The sequence below is a fragment of the Nerophis lumbriciformis genome, linkage group LG16 (assembly GCF_033978685.3).
Source record: "Nerophis lumbriciformis linkage group LG16, RoL_Nlum_v2.1, whole genome shotgun sequence".
Lineage (NCBI taxonomy): Eukaryota > Metazoa > Chordata > Actinopteri > Syngnathiformes > Syngnathidae > Nerophis > Nerophis lumbriciformis.
The window spans coordinates 28,329,599-28,354,598 of record NC_084563.2 but is presented as its reverse complement, the minus strand read 5'-3'; the positions used below and the strand labels follow the sequence as shown (position 1 = coordinate 28,354,598).

The 25,000-nt window shown below is 40.6% G+C and overlaps 1 protein-coding gene across 1 annotated transcript in view; it reads left to right on the top strand.

Annotated features, from left to right (window-relative positions):
- adgrl3.1 (adhesion G protein-coupled receptor L3.1) overlaps positions 1-25,000 on the top strand; it is a 320,601-nt gene that overhangs the window by 184,901 nt on the left and 110,700 nt on the right. The window contains exons 6-7 of the mRNA XM_072914913.1: positions 2,100-2,114; positions 2,822-3,610. Coding sequence (XP_072771014.1) covers positions 2,100-2,114; positions 2,822-3,610 — 804 coding nt within the window. The remainder of the gene's footprint in view (positions 1-2,099; positions 2,115-2,821; positions 3,611-25,000) is intronic.

Genomic DNA, 25,000 nt, shown 5'->3' with positions numbered 1-25,000 from the left:
GGTGGTGATCGGTAGAAAGCTCCGCCCCTCTCTTCACCCGAGTGTCCAAAACATGAGGCCGCAAATCCGATGACACAACTACAAAGTCGATCATGGAACTGCGGCCTAGGGTGTCCTGGTGCCAAGTGCACATATGGACACCCTTATGTTTGAACATGGTGTTTGTTATTGACAATCTGTGACGAGCACAAAAGTCCAATAACAAAACACCACTCGGATTCAGATCCGGGCGGCCATTCTTCCCAATCACGCCTCTCCAGGTTTCACTGTCGCTGCCAACATGAGCATTGAAGTCTCCCAGTAGAACGAGGGAATCACCCGGGGGCGCACTCTCAAGTACTCCCTCGAGTGAATCCAAAAAGGGTGGGTACTCTGAGCTGCGGCTTGGCGCATAAGCGCAAACCACAGTCAGGACCCGTTCCCCCACCCGAAGGCGGAGGGAAGCTACCCTCTCGTCCACCGGGTTGAACTCCAACGTGCAGGCTCTGAGCCGGGGGAAAACAAGAATTGCCACCCCAGCCCGTCGCCTCTCACTGCCGGCAACGCCAGAGTGGAAGAGAGTCCAGCCCCTCTCGAGAGAAGTAGTTCCAGAGCCCTTGCTGTGCGTCGAAGTGAGTCCGACTATATCCAGCCGGAACTTCTCCACCTCGCGCACTAGCTCAGGCTCCTTCCCCCCCAGCGAGGTGATGTTCCACGTCCCAAGAGCTAGCTTCTGTAGCCGAGGATCGGACCGCCAAGTGCCCTGCCTTCGGCTGCCGCCCAGCTCACATCGCACCCGACCTCTATGACCCCTGCTATGGGTGGTGAGCCCATTGGAGGGGGGGACCCACGTTGCCTCTTCGGGCTGTGCCCGGCCGGGCCCCATGGGGGCAGGCCCGGCCACCAGGCGCTCGCCATCGTGCCCCACCTCCGGGCCTGGCTCCAGAGGGGGGCCCCGGTGACCCGCGTCCGGGCGAGGGAAATCTGGGTTCCTTGTCAGTGTTCCTCATAGAGATCTTCGAGCTGCTCTTTGTCTGATCCCTCACCTAGGACCAGTTTGCCTTGGGAGACCCCATAAAGCCCCCGGACAACATAGCTCCTAGGATCATTGGGACACGCAAACTCCTCTACCACGTTAAGGTGGCAGCTCAGAGAGGAGTATATATATATATATATATATATATATATATATATATATTTATATATATATTTATATATTTATATATATATATATTTATATTTATATATATATATATATATATATATATATATATATATATATATATATATATATATATATATATATATACATACATACATATATATACATACATACATACATATATATATATATATATATATATATGTATATATATATATATATATATATATATATACATATATATATATATATATATATATGTATATATATATATATATATATATATATATATATATATATATATATATACATACATATATATGTATATATATATATATATTTTTTTTTTTCCCCACACATACATATATTGCGCTCTACTACGGTATCGAGCACTATTTTTTGGATAACCTTATTAAGACATATACATACATATATATATATATATACATACATATATATATATATACATACATATATATGTATATATATATATTTACATACGTGTATATATATATATATATATATATATATATATATATATATATATATATATATATATATATATATATATCCACATACAATAAAGTACTATCTATCTATCTATATATATCAACATATGTGTGTATATATATATACAGTATATATATATATTACAGGCCCCCAAGTCAAAAAGTTAGAAGAGTGGTGTTCTAAAGGTTCCATTGTGTAAAAGTATAATTGGTGTTAAGTCAAACACTGCCAGAGTCAACTTCCAGGTTGTAGTCTAGTCTGCTTATATAATCTCATCATCCAGCTCACATCCTGGCACCCTCACAAGGTTAGGATGAAATACGAGCACGGTTATGGAGATCGCTTCTTTTATTCCTTATTATTGCATCGTTAATCTATTTTCTCTCTCTCTCTCTCTCTCTCTCTCTCTTCTTGATCCTCCTCCAACTTCCACCGTGGGCCCCGGCAGAGGTGGAACAAAAAGGTAAGCCCGACTTGCACGTGTCTAAAGAACATTCCATCTCAGCATCGCTGCCATGGTATGAAAACCTTCCGCTCCCACTTTAGAAAGACTGCTTGTCATTAGGTCCATGTCGGTACCGGCTGCAACGTCACTTAGCCCACTCTCCGAGGGTCAAGCACCTTTTCATGATGAGCAGAGGATTGCTTTGACATTTAATATTCTTGCCTGTGATATGAAAATGACACCACAGCTTTGAATAGCCAATCAAAGTTCAATTAATGTTCCCCAGCCCGCCACACGGGAGACAGGAGAAGAACTGGAAAAGCACAAGGAGCTTCTAGACTGTCGTTGTCCGTATCTGGTTTTATATGTACAGTAGAATATGTGACTCCAGTCCCTAAGACCGTGGTCACACAAGTCACTGCTTCTCCCACAGCGCTCATAAAACATGGCCTCTGTATTCAAAGACGGGAATAGCAAACATAGAAATGAACAGTAGTAGCAATGTAGAAAGAGAACAGCAGCACAAAGTCTCATGAGGACCTGGGACTAGACGTGGGACTAGGTTTGTCTCTGCTGCGTTGTAGGATGATGTGCAATCACAGACCTGCATCACAATTCAGGTCTAGGACCTACTTTCAAATTAATGACAAAGTGTCAGCAAAAAAATCAAGCTAGTTGCTATTTTACTGTTTCCTGATGCGAAAACGCTGCTCTTCATCCCCCAGTCTTCCTGTGTCCCGGGATTCTACGAGGAGTCTACCAAAGTGAGCACCTCTTCGAGTCCGACCACCAGTCTGGAGCCTGGTGCAAAGACCCGCTGCAGGCCTCGGACAAGATTTACTACATGCCCTGGACCCCGTACCGGACAGACACCCTGACTGAGTACTCGTCTAAGGAGGACTTTATCGCCGGTCGTCCGACCACCACGTACAAACTGCCGCACCGGGTGGACGGCACCGGTTTTGTGGTCTACGACGGCGCGCTGTTCTTCAACAAAGAGCGCACTCGCAACATTGTCAAATTTGACCTGCGCACCCGCATCAAGAGCGGCGAGGCCATCATCGCCAGCGCCAACTATCACGACACCTCGCCTTACCGCTGGGGGGGGAAGTCGGACATCGATTTGGCGGTGGACGAGAACGGACTCTGGGTGATCTACGCCACGGAGCAGAACAACGGGCGCGTGGTGGTGAGCCAGCTCAACCCGTACACCTTGCGCATCGAAGGCTCCTGGGACACGACCTACGACAAACGCTCCGCCTCCAACGCCTTCATGATCTGCGGGGTCCTGTACGTGGTCAAAACCGTCTACGAAGACGATGACAACGAAGGGACGGGGAACAAGATCGACTACATGTACAACACGGATAAGAGCAAGGAAATGAACGTCAACATCCCCTTCCCTAACTCCTACCAGTACATCGCTGCAGTGGATTACAACCCCAGAGACAACCTCCTCTACGTGTGGAATAATTACCACGTGGTCAAGTATTCCCTCGACTTTGGCAATAATGGTGAGTACCAAACCCAAACCCCCCTGTCATTCCGCTTTGTAACTATCAGACACTCCTGATAGTAGGAATAAGTCTTCCTCTTTTTGATGTCGCATAAGGGATTCTGTCATTCTATCATTAACACGATAAAAAAAGATGGCCATCTGTGGTACGCAAGTATGACCCCCCTCGCCGACACACAACATGGTGTCAGCATTTTAGCGATTAAAGAAAAACCTGTGAGTTCTTTGAAAGTTTGATGGTACATCTTTCTCTGATGCTGATCAGAGGCAAGTTGAAAGAAAATATGCGGGTAATGCACGGAACAAGCTGGAAACAAGGTTTCATGCTGTATTTCACTCGCTCCCACCCCAAATGCTGATTACAGAAGAGATGAGTCATATTTCTTTCTGGAGGACCATGGCTTGTGTCTGATGCCAAGATGTTATTTAATGCCAGAATGTGAGAGTTAGACCAACACCGGTCTGAGCTGCGTGATTAAAGCCTGAAGTGGAATTAATAGGATATACTCTGACACGTATTTACAACCAGACATGATTTAAAGGTCACGTTTTGTCACATAGTAAAACCGTTCCGAGGTGTCCTGGTAACTGTGACATGCTTTGGTCAAAATACCCCAAGGATCAAGAATTACTCGACACTTTTATGAACAGCCCTGATCAGAGCAGCTAGTTTCGGGGCTCATGCTGATGTGATGTGTGGCTCTTTTTAAGGGGGCTTGGATTTAAGGTTTCAGCCAGAAACCAGAATCTAAAGGAGCTCCTGTCCTTCAGAGAACCAGTGTCTTCTGCAGTGGACAGATTTCTGAAAACGAAATAGCCCTGATATGCAAAACACAAATGCGGAGGACGCTGGTTCTCACGAGGCTCTATACTCCTGACCAAAGTCTGGATCTCTAACAATACCTAAACATAAGCCACACCCATCTATTCTGCTTTGGATCTGCAAGCCAGCTGGAGAGACCCAGACTGCAACAGACAATCAAATCATAGGCATCGACCTTCCCCCTCATCCAGGACTTACACCAGTCCAGGGTTAGGAAACGGGCATGAAGCATCACTGCAGACTTCTCACACCCTGGTCCTAAACGGTTCAAACTCTGTTACAAATCACTGTTTGCCAAAACAAACGTCATAAGAACAGTTCCTTCACTCAGGCTATCAATCTGATGAATGCTATGAAATAACTCTGGGACAAGTCTGTCTCTGTGAATGTACTAACTCATGCTCACGTCATCATCCTTTAGGTACTTGTTTATGATTAGTTAATATTTATTGCTCACATGGAACGGGAGTGTTTACCGAGTCACATTCCAATCAGTCAATAAAGCTGATTCTGATTTTATACATACAGTATATAAGTCTGTAAGGCAGGAGTGTGCACATTTAAACATGAAATATTTACACAGACGCCTGAGTTTATTCACCAGTTTACCAAAATGCAGTGTCTGTAACACAACATGCACAAGTCTAAGGGGTCCTGGTCATCTTCCTGCGTGCTGAGGCCACGGGGGTCTTCTTCTTTGGTATTGGAGTTAAGGGCACTCGGGGTTGCGCTGCCCGGTGTTTTCTCTGCCTGGTTTTCGCTTCCCCTTTTGGCTTGGAGGCAGGTCAGGTCGTCTTTGGGCTTGTGCCATTTTCTTCCTGTGCGGCGGTCCGGCCTTTCGGGCCTCGTTGGTGTTGGTGGATTTCAGTTCTGTGTGGCAGATCTGTTTCCTTTTCTGATGGCCTTTGGCTTTTGAGCTGTGTGCATTTTGTCGTTTCTTCTCCATGACGAGGGTGAGTCCATAACGTGCTGACTGAATGAATGTGTTTGATTCAATGTGAACAGTTTTATTAATCCACTGTGACCTCTTCGGCAATGTCCTGGGTCTGGTGTGACAAGGCTAAACGTAATTAGCATTGTGTAAAGAACAAGGTTTATATATATATATACATATATACACATACATTTATTTATATATATATATATATATATATATATATATATATATATATATATATATATATATATGCATATATATATATATATATATATATATATATATATATATATATATGTATATGTGTATATATGTATGTATTACATATGTATACTATCTATATATGTATGTATATACATATATATATATATATGTGTATTTTCATATATGTATATATATACATTTATATATATATATATGTATATATATATATATATATATATATATATATATATATATATATAAGCGGAACATGTGCCACAGTTTTAGGACACATCAGAGTACTGAATAATAATAATAATACAACACCTTTTGTGTTAAAATCAGTTAAAAACGTGCACTGACGTTTTTGTAATGATAATTATTAATAAATGTAATAATAATTATTAATAAATGTAATGATAATTATTAATAAATATAATGATAATTAAGTGACTAGTGGACTAATTGAAAACGCTGACTAGTCATTAATTGGAATAATGCTTAGTTGCATAGAACCACAATGTCAGTACGTGGACTATGGTGTGGTTGTTCTCCCAGGATGCAAGTGAACTTGGACCGGACTTGGCGTGGAGGTAATGACATCTTTATTTTAACACTAATAAAAGGAATAAACAAAAGGCGCGCACAAGGGCGGAAGTAATTTTTCTTAACATGGTCACTACTGCCTAGTTTCTCTTGTTACATTCTTATTTTACTGTACTCATTGTTGCTTTTTATTTGTATTCTATTGTAATATTTTTCTATTTTGTTTCCATTTATACCCCCATTATTTACTTTTTACTTTTTAAATTTGATCTCAATTCTGTACATTGCTGCTGGAATTTTAATTTTCCTGAGGGAACTCTCCTGAAGGAATCAATAAAGTACTTTCTATCTATCTATCTATCTATCTATCTATCTATCTATCTATCTATCTATCTATCTATCTATCTATCTATCTATCTATCTATCTATCTATCTATCTATCTATCTATCTATCCGTCTATCTACAAAACTTGGCTATAAAAACAAAAACTATCACAAAGGCAGAACTATGGACATAAAACAGAAGACACTAACTGTGGCATTAATAAACAAAATTTACTTGCGATGAGGTGAACAGGACAGCATGGACTATGAAACAAGCAGAGTGAACTAAGCATGAAATTGTAAACATGACATGAAACAGAGTGATGTCGCCAGAAGACTGCCTGGCATCAATGGCTTTAAATAATACAGACATGATTGACGACAGGTGCGCGAGTGCAAAACGTGAAACAGGTGAAACTAATGGTCGCTATGGTGACAAAACAAACAAGAGTGCCCAAAGTGTCCAAACAGAACATAATCAAAACAAAACATGATCACACAGATGTGTTTGTTTCATCTCTCCTATTGGCAACATTCCTGCTAGCCAGCGACTAGCATAGCAAACGCTCTGGACTACATCCTCCTGCAAAACTTCATGTTCTATCCACTCCACCTCATCAACTGCTATCACATAATGTCAAAATGTTTCATGCTAATACTCATAAACAAAGTGCTAGCTGACATTGTGTTATATTGCCATTTCTTTTCTGACTCCACAGCAGCTGTTTGGGCTTTGTATTTATTATTTATTTGTCTTTTTCCAGGAGCAGACAGACTTGACAATGATCCACCTACACAGCATTGTTTATCCCACTGGTGTGGGCAGAGCTTCTGTCTCCTGCTTCAAACTTTACTGAGCAAAACAAGGAAAGAGCACAATAATAATATGCTGCTATCTGCTTTTCAAATACTTGCATATTTTCAACCCCATTGTGCACCTGAGGGCGGGTAAAGAGGTCTGAAAATATTAATAAATACTAAATCATATTAACAAATGATGCGCGATCCCACTGATTGTCGTTCCAATCTGATGCCGAGTCAATTTCAGACTGGTATCAGAGATACTGATCTGATAATAAACAAAACAAAATAAACAATGTGTGTATTTAATACGACAGCATAAATAATACAGTTATGTATTGTTATTATTCATTAAATATGATTTATTATACAGCATTTATGATACCTAAAGGGACAACCGGTAGAAAAATGGATGGATGGATGGCATTTATGATATTATTTAACATTATTATTTTTGTATTTTATTTTATGTATTATTATTCATTACATATTATGTATACTACAGCATGTATGATATTATTGATCATTATTTGTTTATTATTTTATATTATTCATCATTATTCATAATATATTATGTATTATATAGCATTTATGGTATTATTTATCATTATTATTGTTTATTATTTATTATTATTCATCACTGAGATAGGCTTTAGCGACCCCCCGTGACCCCAAAAGGGACAAGCGGTAGAAAATGGATGGATGGATGGACATATGTATTATACAGTATTTCTGATATTATTTATTATTATTATTATTGTTATTCTTCATTATAAATTATGTATTATACAGCATGTAAAATATTATTATGGGCCCATTTATTATTGTTATTATTCATTGTATATTATGTATTGTACAGCATTTATGATATTATTTATTATTGTTATTATTCGTTATATATTATGTATTGTACAGCATTTCTGATAGTATTTATTAATATGATTATTTATTGTCATATATTTATTTACTTCAATCTCTGAAGTATAAAATCAGGACATAATCCTACAAAGTACCTGAAAAGGATTTTTCAAATCATAAAGTAAGGTAATAAGAGCATTAAAATAAATCAATCAATAGGAACTACTATTAGAATGAAAAGTAATTCAGTTACATGAACACTAAAATACTAAACATGTAAACAAATGCATTCAACGTTGCTTCATCCACAAGTTTAATTACTTTTTTACACTACTTCTGTTCATCAAATAAGGAAAGGATCAAAAGTATCCATGTTTTGATTTGAGAATCGATTTTAGGGCAGAAAGATCCGGTATCGGTGGTATGGATGGTTCAGTAATGAAAACCTTACAGTTCCTCTAGTTGAAGTGTGCACTGGTGGCTCCACAGACAACTGGAACATTATTTATTTTATGAATTTATTATGGCTCTACTGAAAATGTGTGGGTCAAAAGTATACATACAGCAATGTTAATATCTGCTTACATGTCCCTTGGCAAGTTTACCTGCAATAAGGCGCTTTTGGTAGCCATCCACAAGCTTCTGCTTGACCACTTGACCACTAAATTGCTGCACTTCAGCTAAATGTGTTGACATGGACTTGTTTCTTCAGCATTGTCCACACATTTAAAGTCAGAACTTTGGGAAGGCCATTCTAAAACCTTCATTCTAGCCTGATTTAGCCATTCCTTTACCACTTTTGACGTGTGTTTGGGGTCATTGTCCTGTTGGAACACCCAACTGCACCCAAGACCCAACCTCCGGGCTGATGATTTTAATTTGGAGCTAATCCTCCTTTTTCATTGTCCCATTTAAAGCAGCAGTTCCATTGGCAGCAAAACAGGCCCAGAGCATAATACTACCACCACCATGCTGGACGGTAGGGTGGTGTTCCTGGGATTAAAGGCCTCACCTTTTCTCCTCCAAACATATTGCTGGGTATTGTGGCCAAACAGCTACATTTTTGTTTCATCTGACATCACATGGACAAAGATAAGACCTTCTGGAGGAAAGTTGTGTGGTCCGATGAAAGAAAAATGGAGCTGTTTGGCCACAAACACATGATTTGCTGTCCAGATGTGAGAATGGAGTGTTTGGAAGAAGTCCTCCCCTGGCCCGCATGGATGAATTGACTTGCAGTGCGAGCAGGAAGGCTGGAATCGTACTGAGAGACGGACCTGAAAGTGTAATGCGATACATAAATGTGTTGGTGAGATGTCTTTTATGGGAGTGATGGCCTTTCAATGGAGTGTCTCATTCAATGATGTGTGGATTAAGAGCCGCTCTTACATGCACTGAGGAATCTAACCTGCTTAGTAGCCATCAAGGCTGGTGGAGTGTGCTCCAGGTGTGCTCCAGGTGTGTACGCCTGACTGTGCTGGGAGTGTCAGGGTGTCTAAGGAGGAGGTGGAAGTGGACAAGGACCACATGTAGCAGCAGACAGAGAGAAATACTCCCCGGGCGCCATCGCTCAATAAGACCAGGAAGAACTTCACTGCATCATTTCCTCACTGGGCCACAAATGGAGGTGACAACTTGATTCATTGGGATTTTGTGGACTCCTAATGCACCTAACACACGGTGGCCAAGGTCACACACGGCGGTCAAGGTTACGCTCGTCTTCCTGCCGCCTGCACACGCTCAGACCGAGGGAAGGAGGCCACGTGGAGGTTTGGACTCCTTTGGCAAGGCAGCTTCCACTTCCCTTTCACTCCGTGTAGATCTCAGACTAATCAGGCAGGACAGACATTGAGGAAAAAGATGGAATAAACAAAAAAGTCAAATTAATTAGTTTTGCACGGCACATGCGTACAAGCTGCAGGAAGCAGGAGGACAAATTAGATGCGATTAATCAATAAAAATCAAATAATGGAATTAGAGAAAAATCTTTGATTCATATTCTGTTGTCATTTAATGAGTGAAAGTCACACATGTATCTAATCCAGATCACATTCAGCGCCCGGAACAAAACATTTTGGAGAAATGTTACCACCATTCATAATCATTAAGAACATACATATGTCAAAAGTATTTGGCCACCTGCCTTCAATCAATCAATCAATCAATCAATCTTTATTTATATAGCCCTAAATCACAAGTGTCTCAAAGGGCTGCACAAGCCACAACGACATCCTCGGTACAAAGCCCACATACGGGCAAGGAAAAACTCACCCCAGTGGACTCACATATGAAGTTGAAGTGCCATCTCATAGGGTTCAATATGACCTTTTGCAGCTATTACAGCTGCAACTCTTCTGGGAAGGCTGTCCACAAGGTTGCAGAGTGTGTGGATAGCAATTCTCCACCATTCGTCCAAAAGCGCATTGGTGAGGTCACACACTGATGTTGGTGGAGAAGGCCTGGCTCTCAGTCTCCCTTCTAATTCATCCCAAAGGGTTCAGGTCAGGACTCTGTGCAGGCCAGTCAAGTTCATCCACACCAGACTCTGTCATCCATGTCTTTATGGACCTTGCTTTGTGCACTGGTGCACAGTCATGTTGGAAGAGGAAGGGACCCGCTCCAAACTGTTCCCACAAGGTTGGGAGCATGGAATTGTCCAAAATGTTTTGGTATCCTGGAGCATTCAAAGTTCCTTTCACTGGAACTAAGGGCCAAGCCCATCTCCTAAAAAACAACCCCACACCATAATTCCTCGTCCACCAAATTTCACACTCTGCACAATGCAGTCCGAAATGTAGCATTCTCCTGGCAACCTCCAAACCCAGACTGGTCCATCAGATGGAAAAGTGTGATTCATCAGTCCAGAGAAGGCGTCTCCACTGCTCTAGAGTCCAGTGGTGATGTCCTTTACACCACTGCATCCCACGCTTTGCATTGGAATTGGTGATGTATGGCTTAGATGCAGCTGTTCAGCCATTGAAACCCATTCCATGAAGCTCTCTGCGTACTGTACGTGGGCTAATTGGAAGGTGACATGAAGTTTGGAACTGTGTAGCAAGTGACTGTGCAGAAAGTCTTTGCACTATGCTGACCTCTCTGTCAGTTTACATGGCCTACCACTACATGGCTGAGTTGCTGTTGTTCCCTAACTCTTCACTTTTCTTATAATAAAGCCAACATTTGACTTTGGAATATTTAGGAGCGAGGAAATTTCACGACTGGATTTGTTGCACAGGTGGCATCCCATGACAGTTCCATGCTGGAAATCACTGAGAACGGCCCATTCTTTCACAAATGTTTGTAGAAACAGTCTCCATGCCTAAGTGCTTGATTTGATACACCTGTGATTAGTGATTAGGACACCTGATTCTCATCATTTGGATGGCTGGACACCATACTTTTGGCAACATGGTGTATCTTTTTTTATACATTCTAAATCGTAAAAAAAAAAAGCGTTAGCAAAAGTCAGCTAACAATGGAGTCCACCAAAGGGCCCCTATTTTGCACGCAAAGCCCTCTAAAAACATCCAAGAATCACCAACAATACTTCATTTACATGACCTGAATATTAGCAAGTATTAGTGATATTGTTATTATAAGTGCTAACACAGAGGAACTACTTTTGGCAACCTAACTAGGTCATGATGCTATATTGACATATTGAGCTGCTGCATGGCCTCTGAGTTGGTGAAAGTTAATTGTAGATGATAAATCATGTCTCTCACCTGTTTAGTAGAAGTTGTGGACATAAACCCACAAGTTGGTCAACTTTGACATCCAACATAGACCCGCAGATGGCCAGAAAAACACTCGTTTTTTTAACCCTTTGTGAGGATGATGATGCATTGTTGATGTAAAGGGGAAGATATAAACATCCCGTCAATCTTTATCCCAGTGAGAGCAGACATTGTTCAGTAAGTGATTGTTGTATTATGTTTGTACATCTTGTTTAGCACTTAGCAATACTGCTACATGATGCTTAGTGTTTGAATAAAGCTGCATCTGTTTAGCACACAGCTTCTAAAACTTGTATTCAGGTTCAAAAATAGAAGTTTCTGGATCATCATTTGTCCCAAAGTAGTCTTTGTTGTCTCTCATCAAGTCTGCCATGATTAGTAGTCTTCTTGTTGTTGTTGTTGAAGGGAAATAGAGAACGTTTTGTGAAATGAATACACCGTTGTATGCTTAACATGATCAAAATATGTAAATATGACATGTTATTATGAATTTTACTAGATACTACATATATACTTACATCATGTATATATTACATGCTATTATGAATGTTACTAGATACTACATATACACTTACATCATGTATATATTACATGTTATTATGAATGTTACTACATTACATCTATACTAACATCATGTATATATTACATGTTATTATGAATGTTACTACATGACATATATACTTACATCATGTATATATTACATGTTATTATGAATGTTACAACATTACATGTATACTTACATCATGTATATATTACATGTTATTATGAATGTTACTAGATACTACATCTATACTTACATCATGTACATATTACATGTTATTATGAATGTTACTAGATACTTCATCTATACATACAGTGTGTATATAAGACCTTGATGGAGGTGTTTGGATGCAGTTCCCTCAGCATCCGACTGGAAACATCACAGAGAAGAACTCTCCTCAGGTAAAGCAAAAGGTGACACTTAAATCCAAAAGTTTCCCCATCAGATTTCCCGTGCAGGCAGCGATGGAAACTTGTCTTTTTGAAATGCATATTTTCTGCTCTCTCTCTCGGCACTTAAGAAGAAAGCCAACCGCCTCGTTTTATTTAGTCCCACGTCTGTTTGTGTTTAGTCTCTGCCTTTCAATGGCCATTCTCTCACAAAGACGCACAATGGCAGGAATCTCCACATTTCCCTCGCTCATATATCTTTCTCTCCAAGTCAGCCATATTTTCCCCTCCCGCTTTTCTTTCCTTATCGCTGGCTTAATCTGCTTTTCCCTTCCTGACTGCTTGCCAGATCACAAGATCTCACATGGATCCACTTTAGCGGTCACCACTGTTTCTGGGCTGGTTTCATCACATCTCCTTACGTGCATTTGAGAGCGGCCTGGCCAACGCAAGCAGCGCGTTGGAGATGAAATCTCTGAATAATTGAACACTTCCAGTCTGCCTCGCCTCGCCTCGCACTTTCCAAACGTGTTTTTCCCCCCAACAAAGTCCAAAATTATTCATGCTGCATCTGCATCCTTTCCTGGCTTTGTCTGCAACTCTGCGCTCTTTGATGGGCACACTTTGTGTTCCAGATCAGGCTGCTTGTGGGTTCCTACCTCCAGCAACCGGCGTTTGGAAAGAGAAAGGCAATAATGTGCCAAGGATATTATTTTTTCACACGCGTTGTTTGTTTGCCAGCTCAGCCTCAAGTCAACTTGAGGAGAAATCACATTCAAATCTGCTACATACCTTTTGTTTATTATTATTATTATTATTATTACTGTATTATTGGATGTTTTCATGAGATAGGTCAACTTCTTCAATCAAAGCTCTATCAAAGTGAATTTGGGTGATCGTTGGAGACTCTTTCCATTTTCTTTCAGTTCAACAATCATTTCCAACGGACTCCATCCATCCATCCATCTTCTTCCGCTTATCCGAGGTGAGGTCGCGGGGGCAGCAGCCTAAGCAGGGAAGCCCAGACTTCCCTGTCCCCAGCCACTTGGTCCAGCTCCTCCCGGGGGATCCCGAGGCGTTCCCAGGCCAGCTGGGTGTCCTGGGTCTTCCCCGTGGCCTCCTACCGGTCGGACGTGCCCTAAACACCTCCCTAGGGAGGCGTTTGGTGGCATCCTGACCAGATGCCCGAACCACCTCATCTGGCTCCTCTCCATGTGGAGGAGCAGTGGCTTTAGTTTGAGCTCCTCCCGGATGACAGATTTTCTCACCCTATCTCTAAGGGAGAGACCTGCCACCCGGCGGAGGAAACTCATTTCAGTACCCGTGATCTTGTCCTTTCGGTCATAACCCAAAGCTCATGACCATAGGTGAGGATGGGAACGTAGATCAACTGGTAAATTGTGAGCTTTGCCTTCCAGCTCAGCTCCTTCTTCACCACAACGGATCGATACAGCGTCCGCATTACACTATCTCCTTCATGAGCAACTTTTAGCAACATGCATTTTCTTGGACCTGGATCATTTCAGTTAGTGTCAGTGTTTTTGTCACAACACCAGCATCAACCCACCGTGGGTGTGCTAAAAAGGTAGCACAGATTGTTGTTGTTGTGATTTTAGTTTACGGAGTCAGCTTTGTTTCAGTTGTAGGCTTCCATTTCAAATCCTGAACACATTCAAACTGACTGTCTTTGCCACTTTTCCGGAACCTTCTTGCAATATTTCAACATGCTTACCTGTGTATGTCAGGTGTTCCTTAAACAGGCAGAAGTCGATGTGAAGGCCTACGTGCAAGCGTTCCCTGGGAAGTCGGAATTTCCGAGTTATTCATCGGAATTTCAATTAAAACGCCTCTCATAGTTGGATTCCCGACTCGGAAAGTGGGAATTTTGTCACCACCCCAAAGATGTCTGCTCTGGATGTAAACAATGATGTCTGCTTTTATTATATCCGTTATTAGCACTTCTGATGAGTTGTTGTGTCAGTCCATGGCCCATAAACAATGTGTTGTTTATATATGCTAACACCACTGGAGTGTAAACTACATTTATTTCATGTGCTATTTACGTCACTAGCAATAGCATCTGTGTTTTTCTCTTCATCCGCCGTGTGTGAAGGTTGCAGAGAGAGTGCATATTTTCCCGTAAGTTGTTTGTAGTCAGACAAGGCAAAAGACAACTAAAAATAGCTTTCATGGATGTAGCCATCTTCATTTCCGACATCGTGTCTGGAACACTCTCGACTCGGCTGTGACGACATCCCCAGCTCCCACTTCCCACTTCCCAGGTAAATGGAGAAACGAAAAGAACCAAAGAAACGAAAAGTTTTGCCAGAGAAGACAAAAAAAATGAAAAAGGGAGGCTACCCGGATAAAAGGACAGTCAAGGATCAACATTGTCCCGACTTTCACTGACTGGCGTGAGCTCAAAGACGAGGAGGGACTTCAGACTCATGCTGCCTTGGCTCTGTTTCTGTTGAGCCTGGAAGGGACTTTCCATCCTCAAATCAAAATGCTAATGTTAGCTATCGGACATTTGCATGGTAGCAATAAATAGCCATCGTCTTGATAGTTCCACGCAACAAGCTGAAAAGTAGTGTATAAAGAACAAACAATGCGATGAAATATAAAGTTGTAATAAAATATATAAGTTCCTACTGTGGAAAGATCAGTCTTACTGAATCATTGTAGTATTATGGTGTCACTTTGTGTGTACGTGACAGTACTTTCTGACCATTTAGGACCATATGCACTGGTCCTCACTGGGAATGTGGTATTATGGTGTAACTTTGTGTGTACGTGACAGTAGTTTCTGACCATTTAGGACAGTATGCACTGGTCCTCACTGGGTATGTGGTATTATGGTGTCACTTTGTGTGTACGTGACAGTAGTCTCTGACCATTTAGGACAGTATGCACTGGTCCTCACTGGGTATGTGGTATTATGGTGTCACTTTGTGTGTACGTGACAGTAGTTTCTGACCATTTAGGACAGTATGCACTGGTCCTCACTGCGAATGTGGTATTATGGTGTCACTTTGTGTGTACGTGACAGTAGTTTCTGACCATTTAGGACAGTATGCACTGGTCCTCACTGGGAATGTGGTATTATGGTGTCACTTTGTGTGTACGTGACAGTAGTTTCTGACCATTTAGGACAGTATGCACTGGTCCTCACTGGGAATGTGGTATAATGGTGTCACTTTGTGTGTACGTGACAGTAGTTTCTGACCATTTAGGACCATATGCACTGGTCCTCACTGGGAATGTGGTCTTCTTCTGGCAAAACACTACCGCTTTGGTCTTACTGAATCATTGTGGTATTATGGTGTCACTTTATGTGTACGTGACAGTAGTTTCTGACTATTTAGGACAGTATGCACTGGTCCTCACTGGGGATGTGGTATTATGGTGTCACTTTGTGTGTACGTGACAGTAGTTTCTGACCATTTAGGACAGTATGCACTGGTCCTCACTGGGGATGTGGTATTATGGTGTCACTTTGTGTGTACGTGACAGTAGTTTCTGACCATTTAGGACCATATGCACTGGTCCACACTGGGAATGTGGTCTTCTTCTGGCAAAACACTACCGCTTTGGTCCACTGGCGCTGCCAAAATCAAGCAAAACTAAAAGTTCCTAAGTGGGACTTTAGCTTGCAACTTTAAAAATGATACAATATTGAAACATTGGCTTTGGAGAACACCTTTTAAAGGACTCAAAGCTGCTGACCTTTGCCCTCCTGCCAGTCAGTGGAAATGTACAAGTTGACCTATCCACCTCTTAATGGCAGGAGTCTCATTTCCTTGGGAAGTCAAGCTATTGTTTTAACCCTTGGCCATTATTTACTCCTCCTTTCTTGTTGTGGCCTCCTGGTTGCCTTCCTCACCTCCCTCCTCGCTGCTTCCTGATTGCAATCAGCAGCAGGGTCAGCAGAGCAGCGAATGTTGGGAACAGTCTTGAGTGGAGAGTCAGTCTGGAGTGGAGAGTTAGTCGCACTGCTTAAGGCTGGAGTGGAGGGCCACTTGCAACATCTCGCTGATTAGACCGGCCCAACATTCTCTGTGTGTGTGTGTGTGTGTGTGTGTGTGTGTGTGTGTGTGTGTGTGTGTGTGTGTGTGTGTGTGTGTGTGTGTGTGCGCGCGTGTGTGTGTGTGTGTGTGTGTGTGTGTGTCTGAGCTTTTCTTCCTGTCCAAAATATTATTTTAATTTATATATATATATGCACACATATATATATATATATATATATATATATATATATATATATATATATACTGTATATATATATATATATATATATATATATATATATTTAATCTTGTCAGCTTTTTGTCATTTGATGCCTTTATCTCTATTTTTTACACTTTGCAAGTGGTAGTAAATGGATGGATGGATAGAGGGAGGTATTTTTTAATTATTTTTTACTTTTTTTAATTTCAGGTATGTACATGTAGATGATGTTCGGGACAGATCCATTAAGAGTTTGAGCAGAAATATGTCGTGTAAGAATTAACTATACACAATAAAACATTAACACAATGATGTGTCACATGAAGTAATATCTTTGTGACGTGAAAAACATACAAGTAATGTAAAGAAAACAAAACTGTTGTTTACTTTTTGATATCAATATAAAACTCAAAGCAGTTTGGCTACTGAAGATGAAGTCTAATAAACGTTCTTCTCCAACAACGCCTCTTTGTGGTTCAGTGCAACAGTTTGGCCAACAAAAATAAAGAGGAGTGACACCTCCCTAATCGAATACACAATCTTTTTTACCCTATCATGCACATGTTTTCCCAGCCAGAAAACTGCCTGCGTTCAGTTTAATGAGATGACGAAACATTAGAGCTAGTATTGATGTTATTTGAACACTGTATACTGTTAGTGTGGGGACAAAATTGTCCACACCTGTCTCCATCTAAACACAGCAGTGTCTCTTAAATGCACGGCGGGAAACGAGAGAAAATGAGGTAAAACCAAGCGCTTGACTCCGATTACTTTGAGGGGAAATAACCGCAGCAAAGTCGGTGTTGGTAGTCTGCCATGATTATCAAGCTAAATGACGCTGCTGCACATGCACCTGACTTCCTGTTTCCTAAAATGCATTAATAAATGACGGTTATTCGCTAATTAAAAAATTAGACGGTCTTACTTACCGTCTGGAATTTTATTTCGAATTATCATTACACCGTTTATTGTTACATTCCTAGTTCATTAACAAGTAAAAAGTCATGGACAGTCACGACATGTTCTTGCCGCAGATGTTGCTCAATTTATTGGGCATTACGGAAAATTAGAGGGCGGTCGTGGCACTTGCCGCAGTTGCTGTGGTTAAGTTCAAGCCCTGTTAATTGTATACCATCAAGGGCCTGATCGACTAAAGGTATGCGTGTACTAAAACACGTGCAATCTTGATAGCACACAAAGCTGATCTACTAAACTTGTGAGCAGAGGATTGTGTCTGTGAAGTGAGCAGAATAAGGCGTGCAATCCATTTAGCATCTCTGTCTTCGTGAATATGCAAAATATATTAACACACCCACAATACTGGGAGGAGAAGATGCAAATATCATTATTTAGTTCTGTGTATTTCAACCTTTTCTTTACTTTGAGTTCCTCCCGGATGACAGAGCTTCTCACCCTATCTCTGAGGGAGGAAACTCATTTGGGCCGCTTGTACCCGTGATCTTGTCCTTTCGGTCATAACCCAAAGCTCATGACCATAGGTGAGGATGGGAACGTAGATCGACCGGTAAATTGAGAGCTTTGCCTTCCGGCTCAGCTCTTTCTTCACCACAACGGATCGATACAGCGTCCGCATTACTGAAGTCGCCGCACCGATCCGCCTGTCGATCTCACCATCCACTCTTCCCTCACTCGTGAACAAGACTCCTAGGTACTTAAACTCCTCCACTTGGGGCAAGATCTCCTCCCCAACCCAGAGATGGCACTCCACCCTTTTCCGGGCGAGAACCATGGACTCGGACTTGGAGGTGCTGATTCTCATCCCAGTCGCTTCACACTCGGCTGCGAACCGATCCAGTGAGAGCTGAAGATCCTGGCCAGATGAAGCCATCAGGACCACATCATGTTTAAAAAGCAGAGACCTAATCCTGCAGCCACCAAACCAGATCCCCTCAACGCCTTGACTGCGCCTAGAAATTCTGTCCATAAAAGTTCAGAACAGAATGGGTGACAAAGGGCAGCCTTGGCGGAGTCCAACCCTCACTGGAAACGTGTCCGACTTACTGCCGGCAATGCGGACCAAGCTCTGACACTGATCATACAGGGAGCGGACCGCCACAATCAGACAGTCCGATACCCCATACTCTCTGAGCACTCCCCACAGGACTTCCCGAGGGACACGGTCGAATGCCTTCTTCAAGTCCCCAAAGCACATGTAGACTGGTTGGGCAAACTCCCATGCACCCTCAAGGACCCTGCCCAGAGTATAGAGCTGGTCCACAGTTCCACGACCAGGACGAAAACCACACTGTTCCTCCTGAATCCAAGGTTCGACTATCTTTTCAGGGGAAAAAAGCAGAAATCATAAAAAAATGTTGATAGAAAGTAAAAAGTTGTTGTCTTAATAGTTGGATATGACTTTAAAGCATAGCCAAACATGCATCAGTATAGCTCTTGTCTCAAAGTAGGTGTACTGTCACCACCTGTCACATCACACCCTGACTTATTTGGAGTTTTGTGGTCTTTTCCTGTGTGTAGTGCTTTAGTTCTTGTCTTGCACTCCTATTTTGGCGGCATTTCCTGTTTTGTTGGTACTTCCTGTAGCAGTTTCATGTCTTCCTTTGAGTGATATTCCTTGGACCTGCTTTGTATTCACAATCAAGACTATTGAAGTTGTTTTTTATCCTTCTTTGTTCGGATGTACTTTGTGGACGCTGTCTGCTCCACACGCTGTAGGTTTTTGCTGTCGTCCAGCATTCTGTTTTTGTTTACTTTCCAGCCAGTTCAGTTGTAGTTTTGTTTTACATAGCCTTCCCTAAGCTTCAATGCCTTTTCTTAGGGACATTTGCCTTTTGTTTATTTTTGGTTTAAGCATTAGATAACTTTTTACCTGCACGCTGCCTCCCGCTGTCGTCTGCATATTGTGATCACCACAAACCATCATATGTTCCCGACATCTACAAAGCAATTAGCTAGCTACTGCCACCTACTGACATGGAAGAGTATTACACGGTTACTCTGTGGATCTCCACACAGTACAGACACTCAACAACAACACATTATTTGAGGATTATAATTACTGGTTTGCAACAAATATTATTAACCCAATTAGGTGAAATGACATCATCTCCCACGGCACACCAGGCAGTGGTTGAAAAACACTGATTTAGCACACGCAATGTGATCTATCAACACTCATCAGCATTTTGCCAGCACTATTTAGCGCTTTATATGCAGGATCACACACACACACACACACACACACACACACACACACACACACACACACACACATGGACACACCACAATCATTTGTGTGTGTGCCAACACTTTGGACGCTCAAAAATAAAAACATTAGACATATTGTCTATTCAGCAACATCCTTTTATAATTGTATAGCTGCAAAAGGACTTAAGGGACTGATTAGAACAAATTATATTGATGCATTTTGGTGTCATTTCAAATGTATTAATGACATAGAACATAAATTATTAAAAATGTGTTACATAAAACTATTTGAAGTATGCATTTTTGCTTTTGAGCAGAGTAAGTGCAGCCTCTCTCCAATGAGTGTCGTGCTGGTAAAATGCCCATAAAAAGTGGTAGATGTGTCCTGCATGTTTGAAAACATGACAAACTGTCACATGTATGAGCATGATGACATGAATGTGCAGTAAATGAGTGTCTCCATGGTGATGCTCTGTATAGTACACGCTAAATATTTATTTAAATAAGGTGGTCTGCACACAGTCTTAGTAAATCACACGCCCACTAATAGTACACACAATTTTAAAGATTGCACCTGCTGTTTGGATCTTAGTCAATCAGACCCTAAGTGTAATAAGCAGGTTATTACTGCAACATCTTCATTCCTTAATTCCCTGCTCACTTTACCTCTTCTCTTCTTTCATTCCATCCCTTGGCTCTTGCAGATCTTTTTTTTTTCTTTCCTTGGCAGCCTCATCTTCTCCTCTGCTAAACAGATTAGCACACGCAATGTGACTTATCAACACTCATCAGCGTTTTGCCAGCACTATTTAGCACTTTATATGCAGGATCACACACACACGCACACACACACACACACACACACACACACACACACACACACACACACACACACACACACACACACACACACACACACACACACACACACACACACACACACACACACACACACACACACACGCACACACACTTGGACACACCACAGTCCTTGCTGTGTGTGCCAACACTTTGGACGCTCAAAAGTAAGAATATTAGACACATCGTCTATTCAGCAACATCCTTTTATAATGTTTTAGCTGCAAAAGGACTTAAGGGACTGATTTGGCATTTTGGTGTATCATTTAAATTTTTTTTTTAATATCATGTATGTATTTCACATAGAATATATATTATTAACACATTTCTTATATGAAGAAAAAACAACTTGAAGTATGCATTTTTGCTTTTTGAGCAGAGTAAGTGCAGCCTCTCTCCCTCCAGCTGGAAATGAAAAAGCGACGTCATTGTAGATTCACTGTAGGACTGCTGGTAAAATGCCCATAAAAAGTGGTAGATGTCTCCCGCATGTTTGAAAACATAAGAAACTGTCACATGTATGAGCATGATGACATGAATGTGCAGTAAATGAGTGTCTCCATGGTAAAGTGCACACTAAATACACTTTTTAATTGCACACACAGTCTTAGTAAATCACACGCCCACTCATAGATTGCACCTGGTGTTTGGATCTTAGTCAATCAGGCCCTAAGTCTAATACGTGGATATAAACGTCTTCATTCCTTAATTCCCTCTTCTCTTCTTTCCTTCCATCCTTTGGCTCTTGCAGCTCTTTTTTTCCCTTCCTTGGCAGCCTCATCTTCTCCTGGACTAAACAGATTAGCACACGCAGTCGACTCACCAGAGGAGGCGGGCGAGGCAACACCTGTTCCTCGCCCGCAGCGTGTCCTTATCGATCAGACCACCCCCGCTAGCGTTTGGCTTCCACACCCAACCTCACGCCGCCACCAAACTAGTCTCCAGCGTGTGAGGAACACCAGCGTGAATAAACACATTCAACATATTGCAAGTTTGAAGCAACACAAGGTCACTCACACGCCATTTTTGACCTTGAAGTAGGACTTTACTGACGCTCACAAACTTCAGTCCTAACCTGGCAGAGTGAAGTAGTCGACACTCTGCAACATGTTAGCCAATAAACTATTAGGCAGAACCCTTTCCAATTTGTTCCAAACATTTCTCCCCCAGGAAGTCTTCAGTCTGTTCAACAGCAGCAGCAATTATCAAGTGACATTCTCCACAATATAACTACATAACAACTATAAAGTGACATTCTCCACAATATAGCTACATAACAATTATCAAGTGACATTCTCCACAATATAACTACATAACAGTTATCAAGTGACATTCTCCACAATATAACTACATAACAATTATCAAGTGACATTCTCCACAATATAACTACATAACAATTATCAAGTGACATTCTCCACAATATAACTACATAACAATTATCAAGTGACATTCTCCACAATATAACTACATAACAATTATCAAGTGACATTCTCCACAATATAACTACATAACAATTATCAAGTGACATTCTCCACAATATAACTACATAACAATTATCAAGTGACATTCTCCACAATATAACTACATAACAATTATCAAGTGACATTTTCCACAATATAACTACATAACAATTATCAAGTGGCATTTTCCACAATATAACTACATACCAATTATCAAGTGACATTCTCCACAATATAACTACATAACAATTATCAAGTGACATTCTCCACAATATAACTACATAACAATTATCAAGTGACATTCTCCACAATATAACTACATAACAATTATCAAGTGACATTCTCCACAATATAACTACATGACAATTATCAAGTGACATTCTCCACAATATAACTACATGACAATTATCAAGTGACATTCTCCACAATATAACTACGTGACAATAATCAAGTGACATTCTCCACAATATAACTACATAACAATTATCAAGTGACATTCTCCACAATATAACTACATAACAATTATCAAGTGACATTCTCCACAATATAACTACATAACCATTTTATAGTGACATTCTCCACAATAGCTACATAACAATTATCAAGTGACATTCTCCACAATATAACTACATAACAATTATCAAGTGACATTTTCCACAATATAACTACATGACAATTATCATGTGACATTCTCCACAATATAACTACATAACAATTATCAAGTGACGTTCTCCACAATATAACTACATAACAATTATCAAGTGACATTCTCCACAATATAACTACATAACAATTATCAAGTGACATTCTCCACAATATAACTACATGACAATTATCAAGTGACATTTTCCACAATATAACTACGTGACAATAATCAAGTGACATTCTCCACAATATAACTACATGACAATTATCAAGTGACATTCTCCACAATATAACTACATGACAATTATCAAGTGACATTCTCCACAATATAACTACGTGACAATAATCAAGTGACATTCTCCACAATATAACTACATAACAATTATCAAGTGACATTCTCCACAATATAACTACATAACAATTATCAAGTGACATTCTCCACAATATAACTACATAACCATTTTATAGTGACATTCTCCACAATAGCTACATAACAATTATCAAGTGACATTCTCCACAATATAACTACATAACAATTATCAAGTGACATTCTCCACAATATAACTACATGACAATTATCATGTGACATTCTCCACAATATAACTACATAACAATTATCAAGTGACATTCTCCACAATATAACTACATAACAATTATCAAGTGACATTTTCCACAATATAACTACATAACAATTATCAAGTGACATTCTCCACAATATAACTACATGACAATTATCAAGTGACATTTTCCACAATATAACTACGTGACAATAATCAAGTGACATTCTCCACAATATAACTACATAACAATCATCAAGTGACATTCTCCACAATATAACTACATAACAATTATCAAGTGACATTCTCCACAATATAACTACATACCCATTTTATAGTGACATTCTCCACAATAGCTACATAACAATTATCAAGTGACATTCTCCACAATATAACTACATAACAATTATCAAGTGACATTCTCCACAATATAACTACATAACAATTATCAAGTGACATTCTCCACAATATATCTACATAGCAATTATCAAGTGACATTCTCCACAATATAACTACATAACAATTATCAACTGACATTCTCCACAATATAACTATATAACAATTATCAACTGACATTCTCCACAATATAACTATATAACAATTATCAACTGACATTCTCCACAATATTGCTTGGTGCTGCGATAAACTGAACGCATCATAATTTGCCACCTCAGTAGAATGCATGTCCACCTCTGACACAGTCACAACAGAAAAAACATTATGTGAGTTGTGTATTATTCTAAGAGAATTGCTATGTGTGCATGGATTATCCAGTCTGGCGCTGGCTAGTTCTATCTTAAATGACTCCTCACTCGGACTAGCAGACTCTGTAATTGCCTGTGACCGGGCTTGCTCTAGTGGAGTTAGTCAAGTGTGACTCAAACAGAAATCTATGTTGCTAGGCAGGATGATGGCGCCTTCCTGGTTAGGGTGAAGGCCGTCTCTCATCAGCAAGCCTGGTTTGCCCCAGAAAGAGGGCCAATTATCAATAAACGTTAGTCCCTGTTGTCTACAGAAGCTAGCCAGCCACTTGTTAAGCGAGACTAATCTGCTATATCTCTCATCATTGCCTCTCGCAGGCAGGGGGCCAGAGACAATTACTCCATGCCTGGACATATTTCTAGCGAGATCACAAGTCCTAGCTATGTTTCTCTTTGTAATCTCTGACTGTCTCATCCTAGTGTCATTGGAGGCAACGTGTACAACTATATTCGCATAACTAGTGGTGCGGTTAGCCTGTTCGACGTGTTTACTAGGCCTGTTGCGAGTTAGCTCCCTAAGATTAGCTTCAATGTCAG